The sequence below is a fragment of the Amphiprion ocellaris genome, chromosome 13 (genome assembly GCF_022539595.1).
Source record: "Amphiprion ocellaris isolate individual 3 ecotype Okinawa chromosome 13, ASM2253959v1, whole genome shotgun sequence".
Classification (NCBI taxonomy): Eukaryota; Metazoa; Chordata; class Actinopteri; family Pomacentridae; genus Amphiprion; species Amphiprion ocellaris.
Window position 1 is genome coordinate 17,846,544 of NC_072778.1, and position 16,526 is coordinate 17,863,069.

At 39.3% G+C, this 16,526-nt stretch overlaps 2 protein-coding genes across 2 annotated transcripts in view; one reads left to right on the forward strand and one right to left on the reverse strand.

The window, feature by feature from the left end:
• On the forward strand, window positions 1–12,505 carry tbc1d10c (TBC1 domain family, member 10C). The gene is made up of 10 exons (XM_023282179.3): window positions 1–308; window positions 518–709; window positions 3,753–3,852; window positions 4,222–4,329; window positions 4,682–4,788; window positions 5,055–5,169; window positions 5,612–5,677; window positions 5,873–6,062; window positions 6,707–6,864; window positions 9,452–12,505. Exons 1-10 carry the CDS (start codon window positions 256–258, stop codon window positions 12,338–12,340), a joined length of 3,978 nt encoding a protein of 1,325 aa, XP_023137947.3. The 5' UTR covers window positions 1–255; the 3' UTR covers window positions 12,341–12,505.
• Window positions 12,497–16,526, reverse strand: part of rad9a (RAD9 checkpoint clamp component A) — a 6,424-nt gene continuing 2,394 nt past the window's right edge. The window contains exons 6-12 of the mRNA XM_023282213.3: window positions 15,831–15,930; window positions 15,517–15,623; window positions 14,975–15,081; window positions 14,705–14,769; window positions 14,512–14,610; window positions 13,743–13,992; window positions 12,497–12,935 (exon numbers count right to left, since the gene is read on the reverse strand). Coding sequence (XP_023137981.2) covers window positions 12,819–12,935; window positions 13,743–13,992; window positions 14,512–14,610; window positions 14,705–14,769; window positions 14,975–15,081; window positions 15,517–15,623; window positions 15,831–15,930 — 845 coding nt within the window. The 3' untranslated portion in view covers window positions 12,497–12,818. The remainder of the gene's footprint in view (window positions 12,936–13,742; window positions 13,993–14,511; window positions 14,611–14,704; window positions 14,770–14,974; window positions 15,082–15,516; window positions 15,624–15,830; window positions 15,931–16,526) is intronic.

Consider the following 16,526-nt stretch of genomic DNA (forward strand, 5'->3'; position numbering starts at 1 on the left):
TGTTTCATGAATCACAAACATTTGTGCAATTTGGTATCACTTCCATAAGAGCTAAAAATAAGACTTCATTCCATGAATAATGAAGCTTACAGCTACTAAAGTCCACATAGCTGGTCAGAGGGAAGTTTAACTGTGATGGCATCATGTATTTCTAACGGTGAGAGATGAAGGCAGAGAGAGAAAAGAGGGTGTGAAGAAGTGAGAGAGAGAGAGAGAGAGAGAGAGAGGAAGTTCGTCTTCCTCCTCTAGCACTGGATGATCTTGCACTTCACCAACCAACTGATCAAATGTGACGGAAATGTAAAAAGGTAATTGCATTTTAAGTATTTTGACCACTTAAACAACCGTGGGTTTGTTTACGGTTGAATTAGAGGAAGCTGACTTCACACTAGTGCTTTAAACTGAGCCACAGGTGTTGAAAGGTGTTCTTTTGAAATGAAGTACAGCAGAAATATTGTGTGGGGTTCAGGTGTCATTGGATGTCTTTGATATTTGATGTTTTACACATCTGTGACAGACAGCCACATCGGCCTCGTATAATTGTACTGGATGATGAGCGCCTCCTCCATTCTCTCAGCAAGATGTTGAGTCCATCGCAGAAGAACTTCAGTGAGGAGGACAGTTCTGGATCAGATGCAGGGTCAGAGGTCAGTCTGGAACCGGAGACGGACCGGTTTGGCTTCATTCTGGCCAATGGATCCACAGCTGGGTGAGCACCTCCACATCTGTCACTGTATTTGCAGTGAGTGTGGCAATACTCACGAGAACACGGTGAACTGTATCTGTGTTTCCATTCTCTTTTCATGTTGACAGTTTCATTTAAAGAGATGATAAGGCTAATCTGTGCTGGGGAGGTGGTGGACATCAGCAAGCTCAGAAATCATATGGATTTTTAACAATATATGCCTTAAAATATTGGCCCAAAACAAACAAATAATTTACCAAAAAAGACAAGAGTTCATTCAGAGTTGGTAAAAAAAAAAAAAAAAAAGAAGTTTGGTGTTGGTATTTAAATTAATTTGACTGGGAAGCTTCTCATCCACAAGCAGTTTTTGGTGTTGTGTTTTTTGTTTGTTTGTCTTGTTTGTTCCTGTCAGTGTGGGCTTTTTTTTTTTTTTTTGAGTCCTGCAGCTCAATAGAAACAGCTCAACCATTACTAGAAGTGGACAAAATTTAAAAATATGTCTACTCTGCATTTGATGAGTTATATTACTATAAATAATTTTTAAAAAGGTTAAATACTTTGATTTGATATCCAAAAACTGGGACAACCTGAAATCAACATGCACAACATTTTACCAATGTTACTTATACTTCTACGCACTAGAGATATTTAATGCTGATATTTTTATTTTGTTTTCATACTGTGCGAACACAGCCTGCAGTTTGTCATAAAAGTTTCAAGACTGTTGTGCAAAATTTTTATTTTTAATTTTTTTCTTCCACAAGATCTGGTTATAATAATAATAACTTTATTTGTATAGCACCCTTAAGAACAGCGTTCACAGAGTGCTTTGACAGTCAAAACGTGCAACACAGACAATCAAGCAAGACACAGGAGACAAGTCAGAGTAGTCAATTAAAATAAAGAGTAAAAATTATGATAAATTAAATGAATAATTAGCTACATTAGGACTCATATCAAACAAAGGAACTAGGCAGTTTAAAAATTAAAGAATAAGACTGAAGGTTAAAGTTAGAAATTTTTTTTAAAAAGATGATTGAAGAATTAGAAAGAGTGCAGGTTAGGGCTGAACGGTAGGTCAGTGGTTAGCGCTGTTGCCTTGCAGCTAGAAGATCCCTGGGCCTGGGATCTTTTCTGTTCTCTCTGTACATGCATGGGTTTTCTCGGCCTGCTCCGGCTTCCTTCCACAGTCCAAAAACATGCTGAGGTTAACTGGTAGCTCTAAACTGTCCGCAGGTGTGATTGTGAGAGTGTTTGTTTGTCTCTAATGCAACCCTGTGATAGACTGGTCACATGTCCAGGGTGTCTCCTGCCTTCACCCTAAATTAGCCGGGATAAACTCCAGGCACCCCCTACAGAGGATTAAGCGGTGTGTAGATAATGGATGGATGGAAGATCTAGTTATTAGAGCCAATGTTTTATTTTTGGCAAACCTTTCAATGCAAAATGTAGAATAAAATGATTTTGATTAAATGTCATGATTTTACGCTTAGATTCGGTGAATTTTCACAACAGAACTGCATGCCACAGATGATATGTTCGCAAACTGACAGAAAGCTGAAAATGTGATGACTCTTTCTGTTTCTGCTTCTAATAAATGATGCAATTTTGGTGGTTTTTTTTTTTGCCGATAGCATTGCTTTACAAAATCACCAGCTGATTTTATGGTCCAGGGAATTCAACTATATAATAAGAAATCAAATAATAAACTTGTACATATGTTCCCACCACTCTAATCTAATGATTTAATATTATTACTTTGTGTTACGATGTAAATAGTTTGGGTTTTTTATGCTTCACTGTTGCATTATTAATCTTTATCCAGTTGTTTCTGTCGCTGCCTGAAGAGATGATTTAAAGCGTGAGAAGTGAAAAACCATCCAATGGGCAGAGTCCATGGGAACTGAAAGTTTCTCAGATGGGTGTGTAGTGTGTCGTGCTTCAAAACAATAATTTTGTTGTTGCGAGACCAGAAAGTTGTGAAGACACCACTTATCTCGAGTATTTTAATTAACAGCAACTGCATCCAAGACCGACACAACTTTGCATGAAACACACAACATCTAATAATTCTGATCAACAACATGCAATCAAAAACAATTAGTTAACAGGTTTTAATGGTAAAGCTGCCACACCAAAGTGCACAGTCTACATGTAGAGCAACAGTAGTTCAACAAGAGTAATATGCCACTGATCAGGATTGAAGGAAAGTCTGCAGAGTTTGTACAGAAACCATAGTTCAAAATGTACAGTTGGAATGGATCAATTAAATATATCAGATCCAGTTAAATGAGAATACAGGTGGCTTTATGCTGCATGAATGAGGGTCAATTTGAAGCAATACCATTTCTGAAACACTTCAAAAAGCAAAATACAAAACGGATGACCACACTTAAGAACCTGTTCTTCAGATACTCTGAGGCAGAGCAGCTAGAGATGATTTTCTGAATGATTTATTTAGACAGAAACATTACTTAAAATGCCATTTTCAACCACACTGGGCCTCCTCAGGGTGGAAACGATACAAGCAGGCAGTTAAACTTTGTAAATATGTAAAAGAAAGCGTGTAAACTGCCACTGAGGTAGCGTTCATGAAAAATACTGAGCAATTTCACAGTCAGATATGATTGGCAAACTTTCTCTGAATCAGGTGACTACATCTTTACATTACGTTTAACAAACACTGAAACAACAATGCTGGCAGTGGAAAGCAAATAAATCAGAACCGATTCATGATCAGCCTGGCTGAACAAACTGCTACCTGTCATCTTCACACTCTCCCCCATTGATAACATCCTGACTTGTTGCTATGGAGACTTCAGGCTGCTAACGTGTGGTTTTCCTGTTTCCTGTGTTGTTTTTCAGAGCGCTGTGTTTCATCATGACAACACACAAAAGTGCATGCAGCAACACTGCACGCTGACTTAAAGGCCTCCAATGAAATGACTTGAAACATTTTATCTGGCGTTAATATTGTTTCCATAAAAAGCTCTCATTTTGTAATTAAATGTGGCTGTCTTAATGTTTAAAGTGCTCACCTGGTGTTTCGTGTGCTGTGTTGTGTCAGGAGTGTGGGTCCGTCCCCTGAACTGGTCAGGCAGAGGGAGGCCAAGTGGATAAACATCATTGGACAATGGGATCGCATCTTGTTGAGGAAGAGCAGTAAGGTGTGTTCCGTCTTAAAGCCTCTGAAATTGTAACAGTAATCAGACTAAATAAAGTATCATAGGCCTTTTATGTGATGAACATTTTGATAGGTTACTGCAGGAAAGTCACATTGGATAATACAACTGAAAATGGTTGAATTCTATTTATTTCAGGGTATTAACATTGTCACACTGTAATGGTTTACTGGGACATCTGAGCAGATCCATTGTTAATGTGAACAGAAACGCCGCTGTTTTTTCTATTATGACACTTTCCGCTGTTAAAAATGTCTGTTAGCATTCATAATGACAATAGAAATAGAGAAACACATGGCTGTAATCATTTGTTCATGACTCTATGAGCTGATCCTGCCTATCTGCCCCCCTCAGGTCAAAGTACAGTGTCAGAAAGGAATCCCAGCGTCGCTCAGAGCGAAGTGCTGGCCTATGCTGTGTGGAGCCACTGACAAGATGAAACAAAATCAAACACTCTACACGGCAAGAACACTTAACTGTGGCTTTCTAAAATATAATCAGTAGCCTTGTTGCAAAAGGTGCAGTGTTAGATGCTAAACCAAATACTTTTCAACTGATTGATTGGCACAGTGTTGAAAATGAATGACCGGTTGATGTTATTTATAATGGAATTATGTCAGCATCAATCTGTCACAATATCTCAGGCTGTGGGTCTGTCATCACTTTTTTCAGTTTTTTTATAGACTAAATCAATTCTGATTGTTGATAAGTAAGTTGTGCTATCACAGCACTGTTTTGCTACTTAATAAAACCTAACAACTATAGTCTACGGTTCGCTACAGTTGTCTTACAGTATGTTTTTTGTCTGTGTTAGTCTCTGGACTCACTGCCAGGCCTACAGAGTTGGGTGGATGTGATCGAGAGAGACCTGGACCGACAGTTTCCTTTCCATGAGATGTTTCTTTCAAAGGATGGACACGGGTAGGCAAGGCTTTTTCTATTTGTTTCCAATGACAAGCTGACAGCTGCAGAGCACTCAGTTTCCCTAGTCTTCAGTTTACCTTTGCTGGTTCCACTACATCTTATCATTACTTGTTTCTTTGATTTATGATGCTGACTTCAACATATTTGCTCAGATTTATAGTAAATTAATGTTTAATCAAACACGATTCTTCATCGAAACATCATCACAAGACTAACACTTCAGATTTCCGTGACTAATAATTGTGGTGTGTTTGTGTGTGCAGGCAGCGTGGTTTGTTCCGGGTGTTGAAAGCTTACACTCAGTACCAACCAGAGGAGGGTTACTGCCAGGCTCAGGGGCCGGTGGCTGCAGTGTTGCTCATGAACATGCCTGCTGAGGTAGTGACCAATGACACTGTTTAATCTTCTGTCCCATAAAGTAGCTGCAAAAGTATTACATTTATGTATAGTCAGTGGAGTAATAAAATAAAACACTGAATCTAAATCATCTTGATTTCAATCTGCTTGTTTAAATCGTTTTTTGCCTCCTGTTGCATAGTGTATATATATATATATATATATATATATATATATATATATATACATATATACACATGTGGATAAATGTATATATATATATACATTTATCCACATGTGTATATATATATATATATATATATATATATATATATATATATATATATATATATATATATATATATATATATATATATATATATATATATACACATGTGGATAAATGTATATATATATATACACATGTGGATAAATGTACTGAACCATCATGGCACATCATGTTTACCTTATGTAACCCTGGCAGGAGGCCTTCTGGTGCCTGGTTCAGATCAGTGAGCAGTACCTGCCTGGATATTATAGCCCTCTGCTGGTAAGCACATGCACATTCCTACACATGTAGCTGACACTGTCCTGCCTCAGTAAATTGACACTCAAGGCAGATTTTAGTAAACTTGGAGCCAGCTTAGCAAACAGTGAGAGATTCACCAAAGCCATGATAAATCATGTGAATGACACTGTATGCAGAGTGGCTGTCTGTCTGAGCCTGCAGTGGTGTGTTGTGCAGGAGGGAGTCCTGTTTGATGCTGCTATGCTGACCTGGGTTCTGAAAAAGACGTGTCCAGCTGCACACAAACATCTGCAGCACCACGGAGTGGAGCCCCTCATGTTTGCAACCGACTGGCTGATGTGTCTGTTCACGCGTCACCTGCCATTCAACACACTTCTCCGGGTCTGGGACCTCTTCTTCTGCTATGGTAGGACTTTTTCTTTGTATGCTAGTCGCATATTTCCTCAAAACTGAAGATATGACAATATTACATACAGCATAATTGTGTTGGACAGGAGGACTAAAGAAATTTTTATGACCTGATCACCATGAGATCATGTTGCTTGTTTGCTTCACATGTCATATTACCATCTTATGTTTAACAATACATGCCCTTCAATAGATGAATAAATCAACAGTTTGTCATTTACAGTGCAATTTACAAGACATAAACAGGTTGATGTTGTATTTGCAGTTTACATTACATGACAGGTCCAAAGGCTAATGTTCTGCAACCCTTTAGTTCCAATTAGGAAAGCACAGAGCACATAATGGTATTTAAGACAATAATGTGCTTTAAAAATTGTGGCAAAACCTAGGACACAAAGTCTAGTACAAAGCAAAACTGTTTGTAGAGTTTAATGTGGAAGATTGTGACCGGACCTCCACTACCCCATGTGGATCCAGAGGTTGTTGGAAGTTGTGTCTACTTATAAACTTTATACTTTTGACCATGTAGTGCACAGTATGTTAGAGCAGACACGGCACATTAATTCTACTTGATACACTGAAACATCTTCCTATCTCTCCTTCCTCCTCCACCCCGAACCCTCCTCCCCTCTGCTGTTTCAGGAGTGCGGGTGCTGCTCCAGGTGGCGGTGGTGCTGGTGCGTCGGGTGCTGGGTCGGGCCGAACAGAGGAAGCTGTGTCAGGGGCAGATGGAGACACTGGAGAAGCTGAGGGGCGTCAGGGAGGAGGTCCAAGAGGAAGACGACACCTTCATAGCAGAGGTAAGACTGATAAACAGGGCTGATGTTATGGAAGGCTGCCACTGTGACAGTCTGAAATCACTAGCCATCAGTTAGTTCAAGACAAACACCCATCAGTTTTACTGCAACTGAGAGAGTAAATTAAAGTTTCTAAAAAGACAGACAGTAAAGAGATAGTTGCCAAAAATAAAGCTGAGATTTAACCTCCTGAGACCCGAGTTTTTGTTTGATGTGCATTTTTTACGTCTCCTTACTATTTGGGATTAGTAGGACCTAATTTTAGTTGAAATTAAATTTTAGCTTTCTATGTGCTCTTGAACTATGTCAAAACCAATGCCCTCATATGAGGACAATGGGTCTGTCTTTGCATATACATTTTTTCCTTGCTATTTGGGATCAGAGGGACCTAATTAGCCTAAAAATGAAATTTCAGCTTTCTACAATGAGTGGTTATCTCAAAAACCAATGTCCTCATATGAGGGCACTGGGTCTATCTTACTGTATGACCAATACAACCATTCAATCAATGTTATTATTTACACCTGTGTTTCGCAGTATGTACATTTACACTGCTTTCTGTCCAGACTTTCTGTATGACACAATGAAGACACCATTGGTTAACAAAGTACAAAAGTTTATTTTAAACTGTCAACAAACAAAAAAGTGCAGATAAAAGTGCAGCTTTTGCATGAAAAAGTGCAGTTTTTGAATGTAGTAATGAACATGTCATAGAGAATTCATTCATTCAAGTACTCCTACTGGCCTCTGTGAAAGGTTTTGCATGGAAAAGTGCAAAGTCAATGTACTGCTCCATGTACTGCACCGGCGACAAATCTGCTATCTCATATTGTTGTTCATCAGCTCCCTGAAATGGGGCTAAGATGGGGTTGAATGGAGCAGACTTCCAGTACTCTCTATTTCCATTTCTTGGTCCTGCCCTGCGTCCTTGCACATCCTGGTCAGGTTCTAATAATAAAAATATAATACATTTTATTTGCAACATACTCAACATTTTGAACGAAATAAAGTGCTACTGAGTAAAAACATGGGAACTAGGTCATGTCTCACCATCATTCTCAAGATGCTGTCATTTATGTTGTGGCTCACTCGTATCGCTGTCAGTATCTTCACTTATACGAGCAGCATCAGGCTGATAATCTGAATCGGAATCAGAATCATCAGGTTGCTCCACAGTTGCTTCACATGGAACAATGTCACCCACAGCAGGGTCATTCTCTTCACCATCTGACAAATCTTCAATCTCAGAGTCGACTGCGATTGCATTCAGCAATCGTTCAGCTCTCGAAAGGGACATTCTCCCTGTAATGATAAAAATGCACAAAAAATGCATAAAAATGCATTTATTTCCTTGTTATAGGAAGTAAAAACTTGCTCCACTGGCAGATTATTATACTTCTAGTGAAAATTAGCTTGAAACAAGTGATAACTGTCTAAAAACAAGTTACTTTTTGGAGGATGAGTCTTATTTTAGGTGTAATAAGACATATTTTGACTAGAAATTAGACATTTTGACTAAAAATTTTGACTGAAAATGAAGAAAATAAATGTTCTTGGCAGATTTTACGTTTTTGGAAAAGCGCTTTATAAATAAAATTTATTATTATTTATTATTATTATTATTATTATTATTATTTTGCAGTGAAGCTAGACCTGATGTCCTCAAAGAAGTACGTCATGTTTACAGACATTGTAGCTTGCTAATATTACTCAAATTTATCAAATAAGCATGTCAAGTGAAGCTACAGACGTTATTGTGCATAAATATACTACTTTCAATCATAAAATTCAAGTAGGATTTTTACCTTGTCCATATTTCTGTCGGGAGCTGGGGTAGAAAACTTTTGCTGGTACTCCGACCATCTTGTCTTTTCCCAAATTAGCGTAATTTCATTATGAGACCACTAGATGGTGCAGGCAGGGCCCCCGGATGAGGATAATGGGTCAACATTCTTACAAAAGAAGTATCATGGTGTAGAACGGCAAAAATGTAATGTCCTCATATGAGTATGCAGGGTCTGAAGAAGTTAAAGAACCTCTCTATCAAAGCTTGAATAAATGAGTGAAGAAATAATAAATGTAGCTGCCTCTCTACAGACTGGAGACATTTCAGGTTCACTCTGTGCTTTGGATGAAGCAACACATCAAATTAATTATTCTCCATTATCACTGCTGTGCTAAAATAAAACATTTTAGTCCTGATGGGAGCAGTCTCTTGTAGGATGACAGTGCACAAGGGGTCACTAAATGGTTTGATGACAAAAATAATAATGTACATCACGTTATTACTTCTTCACTAACCTTATACCAGCTCAACTAAACACCTGTGGAGACTTTTGACCAACATCTTAGACAACACTCACTACCATCATCATCAAAATGGTAGCCGAAGATAACATAACATTCCAAAGGATTTATTAATACTGAAGGAATATCTTTTGATACCGTAACACTTGCAGTATCTATGCTAGTATACAATGAAGCTGCCAGCACTGGCAGAACATCTAAGTTTTCTCTTCTATTAGTCACCATGAATTTTGTAAATTGTTGTTACAGTAAAACAAAAACTTGTTTTTCTTCTCTGTTTCAGGTGTGTTCGGTGCCACTGTCAGTCAAAGATCTGGAGAAGCGGACGGAGAAGGAGTTAGAAAAGTGGAGGAAAGACAGACCCTCATCTACCTTTGACCCCAGAGGTCGTTGTCACGGATACCGGATGGCATGGTTGAGAGCTCGAGAGAACAAAGAAGAACAGGACAGGAAAAAGAGAGAAAAGGGAAACCTATCTGTCCCTCTTGCTCGTTCAGCCTCCACTCTGTCATTGTCTCCTTCACTTCTTCACAAGAAGTGGAGAAAAGGGGGGAAAGTCAATGCAGGCAAATCGGATGGTGGTAATAAAATTGTGAGACATCTTTCAATGGGAGGAACGGAGGACTGGAAAAGTTTGCCTGATTTAGATTTTAAGAAGGTACAGGGAGTCCAGGAGGAGGAAGATGCATTTTCAGAGGGAAACAAAGCACAGAGTGAGTCAAAACTAACAGAACAAAGCATCACAAGGGAGCCTGAAGTAGAAACTGTAATAGTAGTAACAGAAGAGACTGAAAAAGTGGAAACAAGAGGCACTGAAAATGAAGACAGACGATTCAAAGAGACACAGGAGAGCAAAATGCTTTCAGAACAGAAAGAAGAAAGAAATCCGTGTCCAGCCAAAGATCAGACTGTTGAAAATATTTTCCAGCCAACAGAACAAGCATCTCAGCGTGAACAGGAGGAAAAGCTTGTTTCAGAAGGACACAAAGCACAGAGTGAGTCCAAACCACCAGGACAAACTGAACAGGAGGAACTTTTACAGGAATCTGAAAAGATCGACAGAGTCCAAAACATACTAACGGAGCATGAAGACAAAACTGTAATAACACAAGAAGAGAATGAAGAGGTGGAAAAAAGACTCACTGAAATGGAGGACAGCCAGTTTAAAAAGACAGAAGAAAGCAAAATGTTTTCAGAACAGACAGAAGAAACAAATCTGTGTCCTGCTGAAGATCACACTGTTGGAAATATTCTCCAGCCGACAGAACGTACATCTCAATGTGAAGAGGAAGAAACGATGGATGCTGTGAGCAAATCACAAGTCCCGGAAGAGCAAAGTCACAAAAGCACGAACCAGGAAACTGAGATTAAAGACACACATGAAGCTGCAGAAAATAAACATGTGGCAGAAAATAAACATACAGCTGCTGTGGATGTCAACCACACTGAGGTACCAAGAGATGCTGAAGTAGATGCAAACATCGAGGTAGAAATACAAGTAAGTGTAGATTCATGTAAAGAGCAAATGACACAAGCTGACGTAGCACCAGAGGAGAGCACAGAAACTGAAAATATGCAGCATATGCAGATGAACACAGTTACAGAAGTCTTAGACACAAGAACTGAGACAAGTCTGGACTCACTCAGAGGTGTTGAAGCTGTTGAACTCCAAGATCTGGCAACAGACACAAAAACACAGGAGGAGCAAGAAGATGTGACCACAGAAAAAAGAAAGGTAACAATTAAAGAAAAATACCACAGCAGTCAGGCATTAGTAGAAACACAAAAGACACAAGAATCCCACACCCAAACAACAGAAACTGACATACTGGCACAGACCCAAGAAAAGACAGAAGAAAATGCAGCCATGCCAGACGAACCTCAAACAATACAAGGAGAATCAGACCAACACATAGATTCAGAGACAGAGACTAAGACAGAAGAAGAAGAAACATTGATACTGAATTCACCTGAATGCATCCAACAAAAAGAAGGTTTATCTGCTGAAATAGAGGCTGAAGCTGAAGTTGTAAAAGACTCATTAGAGGAGTCAAATGAAGCAACAGCATGTGAGCCTACGCAAGGAGAACAAGAAGTTATTTTGACTGCACACTCAGACGCATGGGTTGACAGTGACGCATGTATCTGTAATGAAACAAATACAGAGGAAACGCCCACAGAACCTCAGATGAATGAGGAGACTATAGAGTCTGTAATACTTGCAGAAAAGGAAGACAATGAAGCAGTGAACCCAATCACTGAGCCTGATGGTGAGAGTTCATTACAAGTAGGTGACTCTGAGACCCAAGCACCCCAACAACCAACACACCAGGTCACTGTGGCCCCTGTGAAGGAAGAAGAAAGCACAGAAAATGGCCAAGAAAACACAGCAAGAGAGGACGAGGTCTTCATTTCCACTGAGCCAACAAATGCTCCAATTACTGACAACAACACAGAAGTCCAAGACAAAGACTGTCACTCTGTGAAGGAGCAGTCTGAGCTTCTGGTACAAACCTCTGGGCGTCGCAGCAGCCAATCTTCTGCTGACTTCTGTGTCCGCAAGTCATCCAGCTCACGTGGCTCCAGGTTGACGCGTAGGCTCTCTGAAGATCTCTTCACCAGCCCGCAGAAAAGTAGCCAATCACGAGTTGTCCCCAATCAGTCGGAAGAATCAAAATCACATCCTGGAGGTGCAAACCCAAAGCAAACTGCTCCTGATGTGAAACTTTCTGCAGAGGTAAAAGAAGAGCAACATGCAGATCCCCCAAAGCGTTTTGGTCTCTTCGGCAGATTGAGAGGGGAGCAGCACAAAAACACCACAGCAAAGGGGATACCAAAAATGCAAGTGCCGAAAATATTGATACAAGACTTCAGTGATGGCACAGGGACCGGGAAAATAGTTGAGGAACCGGTGGAGGAGAAACTGAGTTCCAAGGAGAGGAGGAGGAGGCGTAGGGAGCAAGAAAGAAGGGAGAAAGAGGAGGAGAAGTTGAAAAAGAAGAGAGAGAAAGAGCTGGGGAAGGAGAAGGAGCGAGAAAGGAGGAAACCGCAGACGAGGGGGAAAAGTTTTCAAGTGCAAAAAGAGAAAAGTAGCAAAGATGTTGCTCGTCCTGGAAAGACCGGCTCACAGACTCTTAGACATTCTGCTTCTTATGCTGAATCTTACTTTTGATGATTCAAATCTAGTCCAATTTTCAGATCCTGTGCCATTGCCCTTTCCATTGAGGCACGTTTCAAATTGGCTGATGTTCAAGGATCCATCATCCTGAATCTTTGTCACACTTGAACCTTTTCATATGTAAATAAATAATAAATGATTTTTACACACTTTGAAAAATCTGTTTGTTTTATTTGTTGGGACTTTAAACGCTGCAGCTTGATTACAAATCGGACAAACATAACCTAGAAGTGTTTCACATTATTCCTGACTTTCAAGTCCACCATGAATATTAGAAATCCAGTGATAATTTGGAATGCACCATGTCTGTACTGATGATGTCTCTGTATTAACCATGCATGTTCCATGTGGCAAATAAGGATGAAAATAAGTCTAAGATGTCCATGTCTTCAGTTTCAAGTAATCCAGGTGTCATGGTGTAACAGTGCTGTTAGGTCAGTCTATTTCTCTCCTCTCACCCATCAGTCCACTGTTACTCTGCTTGAGTTTCATCCTCACTGTCACTGGCCAACACCTCCTGGCTCATCACTGGCTGAGTGCTGATCTGAGAAGATGGAGGAAGAACCAATCCGAAGAAGAGGGAACGGAACTGTGGGAGGTAAAAACATTACAAGACGATATTTCATTTCAACGTTAGACACAAGTAGTCCAGCCATTGCCCTGATTTAGCAGTGACTTGAGACAAAACCCCTCAAGATAACAGACAACTGACACTTTGTCTAGTTTGAGCAGTTTAAGATTTGTCATGAGCTGCACCAGATACCATAACAGTTTATTCTAACCTCAAAAAGCTGTACTTGCAGCTGAAAAATGCTGGAAATGAGTCCGAGATGGAATGTGTGTGTCATCCAGTGACATACACAAGTAGAAGCCAAAGGTGGGGAAGTAGTGAGACAGCAGACAAAAATATGCAGTCACTTCTCCCATGTTTTTATTGACTATTTTAATTATTTTTTCCAGTCACAAAAATGAAATAATCTTACAATTATCACGCCTATTATGAGATCAATTGCTAAATTCCTGAGCCCCCATGGCTCACAGTAACAGTGACGAATGAAAAATATTTGGCACTGGATGCAGCACAAAAATATTTGAGAAGTTTTGTAGTCTTTACGGCTTTTAGGCTTGTTATACACAAGCATAACAAAACTGTTTATTGTTTATGTCCTATTTATGGTCGTGGTATTTAGACTATCTTGTAAGTCCATAACGACAACTCTTCTTCTGTCACACTTTCCTTTCTTGATATACAAATGGGAGCATGGGAACATATGCAAGGAACATACATAATCTGGTTACCTACTTTTTAAAGTCTCTATCATCTTTTTTATTTAAAAAAAAGTCCTTTTTCTGCCCAAGTGGAAGTCATGTCACCTTTATTCTTACTAAATCCTACCTTCTTGTTAGGCGGTCTGTCTGAATCATCTGTTTCATCTTCCTCTGCCTCTTCGTCCTCCTCTCTGTGTGTCCTTGTCCTGTGGGCAGCTACAGCAGACTGTTTTGAACACGTGGGATCAGCTAATGGAGGTGTGGAAGGACCTGCAGTCGAGGGACCTGGTGCAATACTGGTATCCATGGCGATTAGATAGGAGTCTATGTCGTCGTTCATGAAGTCATCAGGAGGGGGCGGTGGCAGTGTGTGTGCTCTGAGACATGGAGATAGTTGGGAGGGTAAATGACAGAGAAAAAGGAAACAAATGAGGATGGAAAACATAAAAAAAAGAATCACTGGCCTCCAGCATTTTGAGCTGTATTTGTGACGCTTGCTTGACATTTAGAAATTGCCCTTAATGTTATGTAGAAAATTCGAAATGTATGTTATGATGTGTCCTCCATGGTATTGCTTGTGGTTAATAGACTATTAATTAATTAGTTATCAATTAATTAAAACAACTTGTGTCTGTGTTGTCTGCAGCTGTCTGTATTCACAAGAGATTATAAAAAAAGGCTGAAGAAGATCTTCAACACAACAGTTTACAGTCGACCAGTTACGTTCTGACCCACTAGGTGGAATTGTAGGTTAAATATTGGGGATTTCCAGCCTGATGCTGAATTCACAGGCAGGAAATCATTTTGGTCTCTTTTACACAGGCAAGAAAAAAATCCAGCATATCAGAGTGCTATCTTATATCATTTACTTTAATTCTGTCGTATTTAGTTTTTACCCTTTACTGTTGTTTTTATGAAGGCTGGGATCTTCAGAGAGTGTGGCCAGCACAAAATTTCCCTCCAGGACGTTGTCTGTTACTGAAAGCACCACAGGGCTGAAACACACAAACACAAAGTGCCAATGTCATTACACACTGGTGAAATGAAATGCATGATCAGTTTGTACGATTTGCACAGGGGTTTTCTCACCTTCCCGGCTCATCAAAGTACATAGAAACAGGAAGACCAGTGGATTCTGCAAATACTAACAAACCCTGGAGGAGAGATGGCAGTAAATGACTTTGCAAACCACCTTAATGACTAAAACAATCCAAGCAGTCAGCACACCACAACATACTTTGGCTGCTTTCACCTCGTCCCCCAATTACTTTTCTCACTCTCCGATCAATTATCCAGCCCTCTCATTCCTGACTAATCCACCCATTCTTTTTCTATGTCATCCCTCCTTGCTTTTCTCACCCGTAACTCCTTCAGACAAAAGGTGATGCTGTTGTGAGTTTTGACGGCAAAATGGTCAAACTCATCTGATGCCAGACACAGCTCTGTCAGCATGACCTTGGACTGCTCTAAAAAGAGGAAAAGAAAGAGGTAATAAAGGGCAAAATAAGTGTCTGAACAAATTTTGTGTAATCATATTCTATTGCTTTTAACTTTCAGAGTTTGAAATGCTGTCTCTAATGACAGTCAAGATTATACACAAGGCCTCCACTGGGTTTATATCTGTCCTTTTTACTTTTTTGCATTATTCATGATAATATTAATGAATACAATATCAACTACCTTTTAATTTTTATAATGAAAAGCTCCTCACAAAATGCAATAACTCATTCGGGCAGTGGAACTAGCAAACATAATTTAATGTACTCATGCTATGCTAGTTCACCTGTTCTTCTACTACAAAAAAAATCTGTTTCTGCTTCACTGCTATATTGAGACATCACTTGAAACTTCTGTGCTTTAGTCCTGTTAACATCTGGGTGAAAAATAGACAGGCTTGTCACCTGCTTCTTCCTCCACATGGTTCCTGACCCACATCCGTTCATCGCTCACTGATACAGTCACTTCTTCCAGAGACGAGGGGAAGTGCACGACTGTGTCCACCAGCAGCCTTAAGAACAGAGAAAAACAAATGTAGGGATTACGGCTACATTGAAAGACATTTTACTGTGTTTGCTAACTTTTTGTGATTCATTTAATCAAACAAAATGGACACTTTAAATCTCTTTATCAGTCTTAACAGCCAACGAAGCTTGAACATCAAGTGGAAGTAGGCCAATTTCTTCTACAATCAAGAATGTAAACAGATCTCACAGACCTGGACTGGGCTCTGAATACATTGGCACAGCTGTCTTTATCAAACACTGCTTGTAAACTTTCACTGTCTTGGAAAGACAGGTTATGTGTCTTCAGGAGGCCTGGAGAGAAAAATCCCAACACACAAACCCTTAGAGTACACAAACACATAGAACACAACATAATGAATACACAATGAGCTAAAATGAATTCAAGATCTCTATAAATGAGATGAAACCACTTTGTTATTGTGAATGATATGATTTAACAACTAATTAATTTGAAATCAAATCACATTTAGGATCTACACTGTGTAAACATGATTGAGTCAGGGTTTACTTTTTCACTGTTATTACTTCATTTAACTTGACTGAAGTATGTATGAATGAATGACCCACTTACTATATAAATGTCAGAGACTGTATACATAAAGATCCTATTATTGTTGTATTAGAATTATTTTTCATTACTGATTTGTTCATTTAACGTTACATAATCACACTTTTTGTGATATCTGCTCTGTTCCTATGACGTGACAAAATGTAATGAATATATGTTTGAAGTAATTTTTATTTTTAAGTTAACATCCTTGTATTACAATATAGAGCAGCAAAACTTTTGGTGGTTTCTCCTGTAATGCTAATAAAACACCACTTGATCAGCATCTTTTGCAAAAACAAAGTTATAAAGTCCTTTTGCATATGGTAATCATGCATTG

Bases quoted from the DNA above. Each gene is read 5' to 3' on its own strand.
- tbc1d10c (XM_023282179.3), top strand. From the start codon at position 256: ATGATCTTGCACTTCACCAACCAACTGATCAAATGTGACGGAAATGTA. The intron at 5,678-5,872 runs GTAAGCACATGC...TGTGTTGTGCAG, and splicing joins GATATTATAGCCCTCTGCTG to GAGGGAGTCCTGTTTGATGC. The intron at 6,063-6,706 runs GTAGGACTTTTT...CTGCTGTTTCAG, and splicing joins GGACCTCTTCTTCTGCTATG to GAGTGCGGGTGCTGCTCCAG.